General features: G+C 57.8%; 2 protein-coding genes across 2 annotated transcripts in view; both read left to right on the top strand.

Moving 5' to 3' along the window:
• The window catches only part of RXRB (retinoid X receptor beta), a 13,352-nt gene extending 11,303 nt beyond the window's left edge, over window positions 1–2,049 (top strand). Inside the window, exons 8-10 of the mRNA XM_025213959.1 lie at window positions 247–352; window positions 1,429–1,596; window positions 1,991–2,049. Of these exons, the coding sequence (XP_025069744.1) occupies window positions 247–352; window positions 1,429–1,596; window positions 1,991–2,049 (333 nt within the window). The remainder of the gene's footprint in view (window positions 1–246; window positions 353–1,428; window positions 1,597–1,990) is intronic.
• COL11A2 (collagen type XI alpha 2 chain) overlaps window positions 1,544–13,989 on the top strand; it is a 32,066-nt gene continuing 19,620 nt past the window's right edge. The window contains exons 1-15 of the mRNA XM_025213986.1: window positions 1,544–1,596; window positions 2,241–2,451; window positions 3,173–3,335; window positions 4,333–4,473; window positions 7,628–7,780; window positions 8,663–8,854; window positions 10,351–10,410; window positions 11,294–11,335; window positions 11,450–11,512; window positions 11,784–11,858; window positions 12,627–12,713; window positions 13,186–13,242; window positions 13,360–13,413; window positions 13,684–13,737; window positions 13,839–13,892. Of these exons, the coding sequence (XP_025069771.1) occupies window positions 2,267–2,451; window positions 3,173–3,335; window positions 4,333–4,473; window positions 7,628–7,780; window positions 8,663–8,854; window positions 10,351–10,410; window positions 11,294–11,335; window positions 11,450–11,512; window positions 11,784–11,858; window positions 12,627–12,713; window positions 13,186–13,242; window positions 13,360–13,413; window positions 13,684–13,737; window positions 13,839–13,892 (1,380 nt within the window). The 5' untranslated portion in view covers window positions 1,544–1,596; window positions 2,241–2,266. The remainder of the gene's footprint in view (window positions 1,597–2,240; window positions 2,452–3,172; window positions 3,336–4,332; window positions 4,474–7,627; window positions 7,781–8,662; window positions 8,855–10,350; window positions 10,411–11,293; window positions 11,336–11,449; window positions 11,513–11,783; window positions 11,859–12,626; window positions 12,714–13,185; window positions 13,243–13,359; window positions 13,414–13,683; window positions 13,738–13,838; window positions 13,893–13,989) is intronic.

Raw genomic sequence — 13,989 nt, 5'->3', positions numbered from 1 at the left:
GGCGGAGGTGCAGGCAGATGCATTGGCAGCACCAGCAGCCCCTCCCTCTCTCCTCAGCCCATGACCCTCTGACCCCAAGGCCACAGGTATCAACTTGGGGGAGGTCCCTCTCAATTGTCCCCCTTGCTGCAGGGTGGTACATGCATGCATGTGCATGTGCATTTGTACATGCATGTGGCTGTTGCACATGAACCCCGACCTGTGCCCAGTTCTTGGCCCCTCATCTCCTTCCCTCTGTCTCTCCAGCCCCCCCTCCCCACCAGCCTGGCTGTGAGCAAGGGGGAACCTAGGCCGGCGTCCAGCCCCTGCCTGAACCTGATGGCTTCTGCAGATGTGTTTGTGCCTGGAGCTGGTTGGAACATGCCAAGCACATGGAAAGCGGGAGGGGAGGGGGAACACATGTGTGCCAGGTGGGGGGAGCTGTGGAGTAGAGGGTGCACCAGCCGCCTGTGATAGTGTGTACACGCGTGCAAGGCCTGTGTGAGTCCGGCTGGTTGCCATGAGAAGTGTGAGGCAGGCGTGTGCGTGGCTTTCCCCCCTCCTTTGCCCGTGTGCGAGAGAGGTGTGTGTGTGTGTGTGCGTGCGTGTGCGAAGCGTGTGCCGGTCCCTGCCGCTGCCCGCGGGGGAACAAAGACCCTGTTGATGGCTCAGGAGAAAGGCCCTTTTTTCTGCTGCCTCCCAGGAGGGGAGATTGGAATTTGGGATAGCCTGCCTGCGGCACCTGGGGCGGCCCCTGCTCCTCCCTGGCCTGGGCACCCCATTTCCTCTTGCCGGGCCCCCCCGATCTCCCCTCACTTTCCCTTAGGGTTCCCCAGATCCCCCCCAGGGCTCCCCAGATCCCCCAGGACCCCAGATGACCCCCATGGCCCCCAGATTCCACCCAGAGCCTGCAGACTCTCCCCCAGATCCCCCAGGACTCCCTGGATTCCCCCCCAGGAGTTCCCAGATTTTCCCCCAGGGCCTGAGACTCCTCTTCAACCCCCCCCGATACCAACAGGCCCCCTCGATGCCCCCCCCCCCCACCCCCCCCCGCCCCCCCCCCCCCCCGAACTGCTCAGATTCCCATCCGGCCCGATGGATTCCCCTCCAGGTTCCCCCAAATACCCCAGGTCTCCCAGATTCCTTGAGGACCCCTTGGATTTCTCCCCCAGATTCCTCCTCAGCCCCTTAGAATGCCTCCAGATTCCCCCAGGTTCCTCTAGGATCCCCCCCAAAATTCCCCCCATGGCCCCCAGGTTCCTCCAGGGCCCTCCAAATTCCCTCCATGGCCTTCAAATTTCCCCAGCCCCCTGCTCCTTGCAATGACTTCCCCAAGTCCTGTGCTGGGGGCGGGGATGGATAGGCCGAATCCCCATTGGTGTTGGGGTGGGGGAGTCTATGGGGGCCCCGTGCCTGGCTCTCATCCCCCACCCCACTTTGTCCCTCCAGGGGAGCCGGTGGACGTGCTGAAGGTGCTGGAGCTGCAGGCGCTGCCGGCGGGCGTGAAGAGGACGGCTGGCTTCTGCCCGCAGCGGCGTGGGGCCCCGGGGCCCGACCAGGCTTATCGCATCTCGCGGCAGGCCCAGCTCAGCGCCCCCACCCGCCAGCTCTTCTCAGGTACCCCTGGGCCCTGTGGCCTGGCCCGTGTTCCTGTGGGACGCTCCTACGCTGCCCCCCCCAGCCCCGCCACGTCGGACATCCCACTCCCCTCCCTGCTGTCACCCCAGTGCTGTCCCAGCCCTGCGTGTCCCCAGTGGGATACCCCCCTCCACCCTCAACCCATGAGAGGTCCCCAGTGGAACAACCCACTCCTCCTCCCATGTCTCCAGTGGACCATCCCACTTCCCCCCACTGTGTTCCCACCCCCCTGGGAATGTCCCCCCATGTTCCTAATGGAATGTCCCCCACGTCTCCCGCGCAATTTCCTGCCCCCCCCACAACGTCCCCAGTACAATTGTCCCCCTCCCTGCCCCCGTGTCCCCTTTGGCATATCTTCCCCCTGTGTTCTCAGTGGAATATTTCCCCACTTTGTGTCCCCAGTGGGATGTCCCATCTTCCCCCATATCTTGACCCCCACCCCCGTGTTCCTAGTGGAATCCCTCTCCAGTGTTCCCAGTGGAATATCCTGTCCCCTTGATGTCCCTAGTGGGATGCCTCCCCCATCCCCAGTGGAAATTTTTGTCCCTCCTGCCCCCCCCCCATGTCCCTAGTGGGCTGGCCCTGCCCCCAGCCCCCACTGAGCTGGGCCCCCCCACCCCCAGGTCGGTTCCCAGAGGACTTCTCCATCATGGCACTGGTGCGGGCGCCGGCTGGGAGTCAGACCTTCCTGCTGTCCGTGTATGATGCACGCGGCACCCAGCAGCTGGGGCTGGAGCTGGGCCGCTCGCCCGTCTTCCTCTACGAGGACCAGAGTGGCCGGCCTGCGCCCAAGGACTACCCACTCTTCCGGGGCATCAACACCGCCGATGGCAAGTGCGTACCTGACCCTTGACCTACCCTGCAGCACCTGGTCCTCCACCCCTCATCTACCCCGCAGCACGACCCTCACTTCTGGGGTGTTGACATCTGACCCCGACCGACCCTGCAGCAGGACTCCTGCTTCCAGGGCATCAACATCATACCTGATCTCTGCCCCTGCCCCTTGCCTTACCCTTTAGCACAACCCCTGCTTCCAGGGCATTAGCAACATATCTGGCTGCTGGTCCTTGCCCCACCTCGCAGCATGAATGACCCTTGCTTCCAGGGCATTGACATCATACCTGACCTCAACTTCTGACCCCTGACCCACCCCTCAACACAACTCCTGCTTCCAGGGCATTAACATCATACCCAACCCCTGATCTTTGACCCTTGCCTGCTTTCAGGGCATTAGCATCAAGTCTGACCCCTGACCTACTCTGTAACATGCCCCCCTGCTTCCAGGGCATCGTCATACCTGTCCTCTTAACCCCAACCTCTGACCCTGTTGTCTACTTTGCCCTACCCCACAGTACAGCTGCTGCCTCCAGGGCATCACCATCATACCTGCTCTCTGACCCCTGAACCCTGCAGCACTGCCCCTGCTCTCACCAGTGCTCCCAGCTCCCTAGCATTACGGGTCAAATTTGACCTCTCCTCGGCCTCCCCAATCTGTATCCGTCTGTCCCAACTCTGCCCCACTGGCACGTCCATGCGTGTATTTTTCTGTCTGCAGGTGGCACCGGGTGGCACTAAGTGTGAGCAAGCAGTCGGTGACGCTCCTCCTAGACTGCAAGAAGAAGGTGACACGGCCACTGCCCCGTGGTCTCCGGCCCATCATCGACACGCACGGCATCACCGTCTTTGGCACCCGCATCCTCGATGATGAGGTCTTCCAGGTACTGCCACTGCCCTGCCCGTGTCTTCCACTCTGGGGAAGGAGTGGGCGGAGGGGTTGAAGCAGCCAGAGGCTGTGATTTGGGGGTACCAAATGAAGGGGGTCCCCATCTGTCTATCCATCCAGTTGTCCAGCTGCCCATCCATCCCTCTGTCCCTGTGCATGTGGTTCGTTCTTTCTTTCGTTCGTTCTTTCGTTCATTCTTTCTTTCTTTCCCCAAGCACGTGGTTTGACCTACCTGTGTGTCTGACTGTCTGTCCATCCGTGTCTCCACCCCTGTCTGCACATGCCTCCACCCATCCACCCCAAAGCACATGCATCTATCTATCTATCTATCTATCTATCTATCTATCTATCTATGCATGTGGGATATGCCTATATGCTTATATCTATCTATATCTACCCAGCCACCCATCCATCCATCCCATCTGCCTGCCTGCTTGCCTGGCTGCTTGTCTGTTTATCCCTAAGCACATGCTTCTATCAATCTACCTACCTACCTACATATCTGTGTGTCTGTCTACCCTGAAGCACATGCATCCCTTCCCCTATCTGCTTGCTCGCTTGCTTACTCGCTTGCTCACTCACTCACTCATGCATCCATCCATTCAACCCCATACACTCCACCCTTTATTCTACCCACCCATCCACCTATTCATCCCTATACATTCTACCCACCTACCCATCCATCCACCTGTCTGCCCTTCCATCCATCCATCCATCCATCAATGTGCATATCCATCTGCCTGTCCATCCATTCATCCATCCACCCCCATGGACATCTCTCCATCTGTCTGTCCACCCATCCCCTGACGTGGGCAACTCTCCATCCCTCCATCCCTCTCCCTGTCCTCACACACCCATCTCCATCCCTCCAGCTTGTACCCGCCTCTTTGCTCATTGCCCTCCTCCCTCCCTCTGGGGGGTGGGGGGTGGTTTCAGGCTGGGACCCGGAGGCGCTGCTGCCCCTAACCCCCTTCCCCCCCCCCCAAACACAGGGTGACATCCAGCAGCTGCTCATCTCCTCAAACCCACGTGATGCCTATGACTATTGTGAACGCTATAGCCCTGACTGTGGTGCCCCCAGTCCTGACACCCCCCAGGCCCAGGAGCCTCAGCGCCGCCCTGACAAGCCTGAGGTGAGTGACCCCCTGGGCTGGGTGGGGGAGGTTGGGGCTGACTGCGGGGAGGGGGGTGGGTGTGGCAATAGCAAAAACATCAAAGTACAACCCGCTGCAGGCAACTCACCTAGATGCCGGGGTTTGGACCCGTCCCACGCCAGTGGGGGGCTCTGTTTCCAGCCCAGCATGCTCTGGGTGAGCATCCTACCCTCCCAGGCTTGTTTTTCCCCCCTGAATTTTGCATCTGTTGCAAAAGGAGGGGAAAAAAACCTGAGCCTTCAAATGCCCCTGGGTTCATCTCAGGGGGGCCTAGGACGCCCAGCTCCCTGTCCCTGGGGATCCTTCCCATCCCAAGCTCCTCTGGGGACCCTTAACCTCCTTCCCCACCCCTTTTCCTCCTTTCTGGGGCCTCTCACTTCTCTGCCCCCCACCTCTGACCCTGGAGGGGAGATGAACCCAGTGACCCTTGCTTGGAAGCTCTGCTCTCCTCCCCAATTCCTCCTCCTTCCCTAACTTGTCCTCTCCATCCTGGGTGGGGGGCTAGGGTCCCAGGGTGCACAGAGGGGGTTCTGGACAGGCTCTTGTGGGGCCCCCCAGCCCATTAGAGGGCTTTTGTTGCTATTGTTTTGCTCTCCTCCTTTTTCCTGCTCCCTCCCTCCCTCTGTCCCCCACCCCCGCTGCACCCAGTACTTTGATGAGGATGTGGAGTATTACGAGTACCCCTACTATTACGAGAATAAAGAGGAGGGCGCCCTGGCCCCTGAGATGCCAACGGGGGGTGCTGTTGAGCAGGTAATGGGGGTGCTGCCCCCCCCCCACCTGGTGTCCATCCGTTTGTCCGTCCATCCATCCGTCCGTTTGTCCTGGCACCCCGTCTTGTCTGAGTCTTGTGCTCGCATGGCAATGTCATCTGTCTGTCATTTCCATCCATCCATCCATCCATCCATCCATCCATCCTAATACATACAAGCATACATCCACCCAACCCAATGCATGCATACATGCATCCATCCATCCATTGAACCTAATGCATGCATGCATACATCCACCCAACCCAGTGCATCCAGCCAGCCAGCCAGCCAGCCTAATGCATGCATGCATGCATGCATGAATCCATCCATCCATCCAACTCAGTTCATCCATCCATCCATCCATCCATCCATCTATCCATCCATCCCAATGCATGCCTGCATCCCTCTATCCCTCCATTCATTCATTCCTCCAGCCATCACCACCATGTTGCACCCAATAGCAGGAGCGTGGAAGGTACCAGGGCAGGGCTGGGGCCTGGCAGGGCCATTGGGAGTTGTGGGGTGATCCTTGGCCACTTGGGGGTGTGACCCACGTGGATTGGGGCCCCCCACTTTCCTGCTCATGCTCTCCTGGCACTCACGCCACATGTGTTGTGTTTTCTCTTTGTATCTGGATACCGGGCACCGTGTGTGCATGCGTGCGTTGCTGCCACTCCAATCATCACCCTCTCCATCCTCATCACTGCCCTTCCTCCTCCTCTTCCTCCTCCTTTCACCGGTGCCGTGGTGCCAGAAACCTGCGGGGCCAGGCCACAAAGCGCCTGCCAAGGCCAAGCCGCAGAAACAGCAGCAGCTTATGAGCACCGCGCCGGCCTACGGCAAATCCCCCGGCAACGGGAAGTACACAGGCAACGGCAAATACCCCAGCAACGGGAAGTCCCCTGGCAACGGGAAATACCCTGGCAATGGGAAGTCCCCCAGCACCACCAAGCCCCCCGGCAAGGCCAAGATGGCGGCAGGGGCCAAACACCCAGCCATGAAAAATGCTGTGGGGAAATCCCAGAGCGGGGCCAAGACCCAGAATGGGGGCAGGGCCTACGCCGGCACTGGAGCCCCGCGGAAACATGGCAACAGCTATCAGCAGGTAGAGCCAGAGGGAAGGATCCAGATCGGTGCCAGGTGCCTCCCCAGCCTCTCAGTCCCCTGATGGGGCTATGGCATGGGCACGATCTGAGATCTGGGGCAGGGAGCATGCTCCCATGCCCCCATGGCTCCCTTCCCCATCTCCTGTCCATTCCCATCTGTGTGTACCACTCGTGTCTGTCTGTCCATCTGTCTGTATGTATCAGGGCCATTCGGAAAATGTCCCTGCAGCATAAACGGAATGACAGGCGGGAAGCATGGGGAAGGGGCCACTCAGTCCTGACTCAGAGCCAGAGCCTCCCAGCTGGGGAGAAGGGGCCTGTTTCCTCATGCCTCCTCTCTGGGTTGGTTTATCCTGCTCCCTTGGTCCCTGGGAATGGCCCTCACCCCTGCAGTGACACGGGGCCATGAGGCTGCCTCAAAGGTGGTGGGTCTCCTCTGTGATCACTTGGCCTCTGAGTGTAACCTACTAATGCATTTCTTCTCCCCTGCCTCTTGCCCCAGTCATCCATCTGTCCATCCATCTGCTGCCCACGCAAGTCCCTTTCTCCATGGCTGTGTCCATTCCCCACATTCCCTATATTCATCCATTGCTGAGCATGTATGTCCACCTGGTGATGTGTGTATCTGTCTGTCCATCCATCCATGAATGAGCATATCCATCCACATGTCCATTTCTGGCTATATTTGTCCACCCCTCCACTCCCGTTTCCATCCATCCCTGTGCATGTCCATCCATCCATCCAACCATCCATCTTTTGATGTGCATGTTTATTCATCCATCTGCCCATCTAATTATCCATCACTGTGCATATCCACCCCTGTGTCTACTGCTTTGTATATCCATCCCCCTGTATTTCCATCCATCACTGTGCTTGTCTATCCATCCACTGATGGGCATATCCATCCATCCATCCATCTATCCATCACTGTGTGTGTACATCCATTTTTCCATTGATGTTCATATGTGTCCGTTCATTCATCCATAAATGTACACATTTATCCATCCACTGATGTGCATGTTTGTCCATCCATCCATCTGTCCATTGTTAATGTGTATGTTTGTCCATCTGTCCATTCATCCATCCATGTGTATGTCTGTTCATCCATTAGTCCATGTGCATGTTTAGCCATCCATCCATCTATCCATCCATCAAACCGTATGCATGCCTGTCCATTCATCCATCCATGCATCCATGAACATGCATGTCCATCTGTCTGTCCATCCATGTCCTTCTCTTCCTGTGCCCATGATCTCTGTTCCCCCTCCCCCCCAGGACGTGGGGCTGTCCCCCACAGAGGAGCCCTGGGGGGCTGGCGAGTACCTGGATTACACCCCATCCCCTGACCAGGATCCTGATGGTGCCTACTGGGAGGAGGAGACGGGGCTGGTGGCGACTTCCTCTGCCCCCTCACAGTCCTGGGCTGAGGTAACCACCCTGGGATTAGGTCATGGGGGATGGGATCCCCCCACTGCCCTGGTTGCTTCCAGGGCACAACCCAGCTGTCTAGCTCCCCACAGCCCTCCACGCTCCTACACATCGTATGGGATCAGTCTCCTCCAGAGCTGCCTCTGTGTTGTTAGTAGGGTGGAGGTGATGGGGACCCTGGGAAGAAGGGATCTATGAGGTGGAGATGAGGGCCAGGGTAAAGGGCAGAGAGGAGGGTAGAGACTGTGGGGCTAGATTTAGGGGCTGTGGGGAATAGGCTTCAGGGTTTAGGAGTTTGAGCCAGGATGCCTGGGTTCTATCCCCAGCTCTGGGAGGGGAATGGGTCTAGTAGGGTAGAGCAGCATGCACCAGGGCATCTGGGTCTATCCCAGCTCTGGGACAGGAGAGAAGTTGAGTGAATCAGACCTGGAGGAGTGCTGGCAGTTAGGACACCTGGGTTCCGTTCTTAAATCTGGGGAGGGAATGAAACCTGCCATTATATGTAGAACATCTTTAGGGCTGGTTTGCCATTTTATGGCACCTTATCTTGGGTGAACACACACCACTTTGCCATTTATGGCATGATTAAATGGCAAATTGTCCTATAAAAGTGATGTCTTTCAGGGCCCCTCAGTTCTGTTCCTGGACTTGGAAGTAGGATATGATGAAAGGGAATACTTGAAGGGAAAAGGTGGGGTGGGGGCTGGGAACCAAGACTCCTGGGTTCTCATGGTGTATTTCAGGGGTCCAACCCTGGTCTGTCTCCTCTCTCCTGGCTATCAGTAGGTACCATACTGTATATTAACATGTTCCTGGGTTTCTCCACCTCTTCCTCCTCCTCTTCCTCTTCTCCTTGCCCCTGGCCTGTCCCTTGGGGGCCAGGAGGTGGCTGCTCCCAGCTTGCCCCCTGCCGGTCTGGGTGAGGGCGAGGTGCTTCCTGTGGAGTATGAGACGGGCGAGGACGTGGCTGGGCCTGGGCAGGAGTACGAGTACATCTATAAGGACTATCCCGAGGGAGCTGAGCCGTCGGAGCTGGGGCCTGTGCTCTCTGCAGAGACCCCTGAGAGCGGAGGCGTAAGTGGGGCACGGGGCACTTTTGCTGTCCCTTCCACCTGCTGGCACCATGGCTTGTCCTTTTGTGGATGGTCCTTTTTTGTTGGCACTTCCTGCTATATCGTGGTGTCACTTCCTTCTTGTGACCGCTTCCTGTTGTGTTGTGGTGTCACTTCCTGTTTGTCTGGACTGGGTGTCTCATGTTGCTCCCTTTCTTGTCCTTGTGGCATCATTTCTTTGCTTGTGGATGTGCCATGGGATTTTGTCATCACTTTCTGTCTTTATGGCGTCACTTCCATGTGCCATGTTTCCTGTTGTGTCGCATCTTTTTTCTTATGATGTCATTGTTTACTTGTTGACTTGTCACTGCTGTTGGCCTTGGTGTCACTTCCTGCGTGTTGTCGTTTGGTTTGTGACTTCTCTTCCTCTGTGTCAGAGTTCACTGCCATGTCATGTTGGACGAATTACCTCATGTTCATTGTGATGTCATGTCTTCTGTGTTGACTTGGCCTTTCCTGTTTGTTTTTATGTGATGTCATTTCCTGTTTGTTGCCATGACTTCTTGTCCCTCTGGGTGGTCTCTTCCTCTCTACAGTGGCCCCTTCTCAGACCTCCCTCATCATCATGTCAATTCTCTCAGCCACCAGTACTCTCCCTGTGATGCGTTGTCTTACGTGTGACGTCACTTCCTGCTCACGGGTGACATCATCCCCCTCTTCCTTCCCCCTCTCTCCCCAGCCTCTCCCCACAATGTATGTTCAGAGATGAGCCCACCGTGTCCTGGTGACATCACACCAACCGCCATGACTGCCGGCGCTCACGGGCTCCTCCCATGGCATCCCCTGCTGTCTGATGTCAGCTCACGGCCCCGTGATGTCATCCCCCCGTGCGGCCATCTCTGTAACCACCCCTGCCCTCCCCCCTGCCCTCCCCCACAGTCCCCGAGAATGTCAGTGCTGGTGTCAATTACCGATTTGGGGGGAACAGCCCCCAAAAGGGACACGGTAATTCCCCTCCCTTCAATGCCGCCATCTCGGTGAGGGGCCGTGACCCCTGCGCTCTGTCTGGGATTTAAGCCTGGAGGCATCACACTTTCCTGGTGATGCTGGTCCCTAAATCTCTCCCTTCCCCATCTCTGTCCCCTTCCTCAGCCCCCTTCCCCTCGGGACCTGCCTAACTCAGCGACATAACCATCTCCCTGCCCTGCCCCTTGCTCCAGCCTGGCCCCGGCTGCTGGTGTCCCTCTCCCTCACTCCTCTTCTTTTCGTGGAATCCCCATTCACACAGATGAGCCTGACTCCGGATTCTGCTCTGGGATGGTGTGAACCTGGAAGGCCCTGGCTCCTGCACCAGCAGCAGCCATGAAGGGGCCGGGAGGCTAGGGGGTGGTGATGGAGCTCCCCCCAGCCCCTTCTGCTGTTGAGCCCTGTTGGGTGTGGGGGGAGGTGAGGTATGGGGCTCTGGGTGCCCGGTTTTGACTGGTCCCGTCTTTGTGGTTACATGTGTGTTACCCCCAGGCCGTGCGCGGCGCCCGAGGCTACAAGGGAGAGAAGGGGGAGCCGGCCATCATTGAGCCGGTAGGTGCCTCTGTCCCTGGGGTGAGAGGGTGTATGGGGAAAACGGGTAGTGGGCCAGGGCACATAACCCTCTCTTGTCTCTTCCTCCCCCAGCAGGTGGGTGTCCCAGTGTGTGTGTGTGCGTGCGTGCGTGCGCATGTGTTGTAAATGTGTATCTTTGAGTGTGCATGTCTACGTATATGCACATGAACTTCTGACCTTGCATGTTTGAGTGCATCCATGTTTACACATGTGTTACCATGTGCAAGTGTGCATGTGTTTGTATGCTTGTGAGTGTACATTCTGAATGTGTGCACATTTGCACACGTGTGTATTACTGCATACATGTGTGTGTGTATATTCACGTGCAATTGTGAGCCTGCATATTTGGATGCATGTTTGCAAGTCTGCATTTATTTCAGTGTGTGTGCAGTTATGTGTTTTCACATGTGTATTTTAGTGTGCACATGTGTACTGGTAAACGCATGTTTGAGCACATGTGTGTTTGCACATGTACATGTGTTACCATGTGCGCAGATGTGTGTTCATGGATGCACATTTTTGTTCAGGTGCATGTATTCCTAGGTGGATAGGGGTGTGTGTGTGTGCACACATTTTTGCACAGGTGGATGTATTTCTCTGTGCACATGTATATGCAGGTATGTGGACACACTGAACTGGGGGTGGGAAACCTGTGTCCACCTCTCTGGCCAGCAAGAGGGGGTTGGGAACAGCTCAGGTCCCATAGTGGGGTCAGGAACAGGCTCCTCCAGGCTCTCCTGAGCCCTCTGGGGTGTCCCCCCATGACAGTCGGGGCATCTGCCCCGGGGGCTGCCCCTCCTCTGTGCCTTAGCTGGGATCCCTTGCATGGGGATAACCTTGCTCTTTGCCTTCTGTCCCACAGGGAATGTTGGTGGAAGGCCCCCCTGGCCCCGAAGGACCAGCGGTAAGAGCCTCCCAATCTGTCCATCAGTCTGTCTAGCCGGAGGGTGCTGGGGGGTGATTCCCTCCTTCCCCTGCTCTGGATTGGCATTGTGGCCTCACTGTGCATCTCCTGCAGGGCATTTCGGGACCTCCGGGCACTCAGGGCCCGCCTGGATCTCCTGGTGACCCTGGCGAGAGGGTGAGTGTGAGTCGGGCTCCTGCCATGGGGCACCCGGGCGGAGGGTGTGGGGAGGGGCTGCTGAGCATGGATGCATGGGTGTGAGGCTGGGCACAGAGGCTGGTGTACATATGCGGGTTTGCACATGCCTGGGTGTACTTTGTACATACATGTGATAGTCAGTGTGTCCCAGAGGAGAGGCTTTGTGTGTGTCCCAGGGTTCTCACCCCATGATTGTGTGTGTGTGCCTCCCAGCCCTGTTCAGTAACTCCAACATCCCTCTGTCACACAGGGCCCCCCTGGCCGCTCAGGTCTGCCTGGCTCAGATGGGACTCCTGGCCCCCCTGGCACCTCTCTGATGCTTCCGGTGAGTTGCAGGGAGGGGGAGGAAAAGGCACGGGTTTATAATGGGGTTCTGGAGAAGAAGGAGTTAATGGAGCTGGACCAGAACCCAGACCACAGGGTGGAAGGTGCTGATAGCATGACTGAGAATCTGGGGTGCTTGGGAACCCACCCAGAGGATGTGGGTGTCTGTGGGGAAGCCAGAGTTCAGGAGAAAGGAATGAACACCTCAGCGGTGATCTAGAACAGAGGACAATACATAGAACCTGGGCAGCTCCACACAACGCCTGGGACTGATCAGGTGGACTCGAGTGGCATTGCCCGGAAGCAGAGCACAGGCATGAGTCTAAAGTGGAAGAGAAGGTCCTGATAGGGCTGTCCTGGTGTTTAGGATTGTGCAGCAGGGCTGCGGGGGGTCTAGAGCCAGCCTGGAGGGATCTGGCGCAGTTGCTGAGGAATGTGGAATCCATGGTGGGATCCAGAATGGAAGTGAGAGCCCTTCTTGGTGTTCTGAGAACCAGGGAGCAGGAGGAGCCTAGAACAGCTATAACTGTTACTGATAACAGAAGTCCACAAGGGGCTAGAACTGAAGAGAGCTCCCTGGAGGTGTTGCCAGAACTAGGGAGGATGCAGGGAGCACAGGAATGGGTTGGGTTACCTAGAATCAGGGGGCAGCCAAGGAGTCTGGAGGTACCTAGAACAGGAAGGAGGGGGCTAAGTGGCCCCAGGAGAGCACCCCAATTTTGGGCTCTAAAAGGGCCACAATCTCAGTGATGTCTCTGTCCTTCCCCAGTTCCGTTTTGGGAGCAGTGGCGGAGACAAGGGCCCAGTGGTGTCCGCGCAGGAAGCCCAGGCCCAGGCCATTCTCCAGCAGGCTCGGGTGAGTTGGGGGCTGGGGCAGGGTGTGGGGGCATGGAACTGGAGCCCTCGCTGCTTGCCAATGCCCAGGGTGCCCTTCTTGCCCCCCTGGTGCTGTGTCCATGATCCGCAAGCTGGTGGCTGTCCTAGACCCTGCTGTGCTGCCCAGCATTGTTCCAGAACCCCAAGCTAATGCTCTAGAACCTCGATGGAGCACTTTAGCACCCTGGAGAGCGCTCTAGACTAGAGCTACAATTCCTCCTCCCATGGATGGCTGCGCTGCCAGCCTCTCCTGCAGCCCCAGATCCCCACTGCTGCAGCCGGGGCTCCGTTCCAGCATAGGATCTGTCTCAGGGTTGTCCCTGCTCCTTCCCCCTGACTCGGAGACCCCCACGGACTCCACCACTGTTCGGGTTTCATGCTCATCCCCTCCCGTCTCTTCTGCCTGGCTGGGATGTGACTGCCGTCTCTTCTTTTCCTTCCTTTCCCTCCAGCTGGCCCTCCGGGGTCCCCCAGGACCCATGGGATACACTGGCCGCCCAGGACCCATGGTAGGTACCTTCACTGGGGTTTAGGGTTGTAGGGGGAGAAGAGGGAGTGCTGGGGTCATGGGGTCACAGGTGTGACTCCCTAACCCCAGTGGTCACCACTGCACCGTGTCCTTCCAGGGCCAGCCAGGCGGCAATGGTATGAAAGGAGAATCGGGAGACTTTGGACCTCAGGTAACGGGCTTCACTTTGACCCCAACCCTTGCTCTCTTCCCCTGACTCCCTTGGCTGGGTGGCTGACCCTTGATCCCAGTGAGTGACCCCACTGAGAGGCTTGGGTCACTTGTTAACCCCTGTGCAGCTGGGAAAGGCTTTTTCTTCTGACCCCAGGGGCCCCTTTTCTACCTCTGATCTTAACTCTGTGACCCCTGGAGGAGGGAGATCTCCTCCCATTGTCCTGGCTTCCGTTGGGGGAAGGATATTATTAACCCTTTCTCTCCCTAGGGACCTCGAGGGCCACAGGGCCTGTCTGGACCCCCGGGGAAGCCTGGCCGGAGGGTAAGTGCATAGGGGCAGAAGGGGATCCCCCCTTTGCCTTTAGGGCAGGGGACTGGATCCATGCCCCTCTCACCCCATCTCAACTTCTCTCTGGCTCACAGGGCCGTCCGGGAGCTGATGGAGCCCGAGGGATGCCTGGGGAGTCTGGCGTGAAGGTAACGTGGTTGGGAGGGTCCAGCCTCCAGGCTGGGGACCTGGGGACCCTGTGGGTTCCCCCAGAGGATCCCCGAATCCCACCTTGAGCATGTTGGC

This window comes from Alligator sinensis, unplaced genomic scaffold, assembly GCF_000455745.1.
Source record: "Alligator sinensis unplaced genomic scaffold, ASM45574v1 scaffold634_1, whole genome shotgun sequence".
In the NCBI taxonomy this organism is placed as follows: domain Eukaryota; kingdom Metazoa; phylum Chordata; order Crocodylia; family Alligatoridae; genus Alligator; species Alligator sinensis.
Note: the sequence above shows the minus strand (reverse complement) of the source record. Positions and strands in the feature narration are given on the sequence as shown.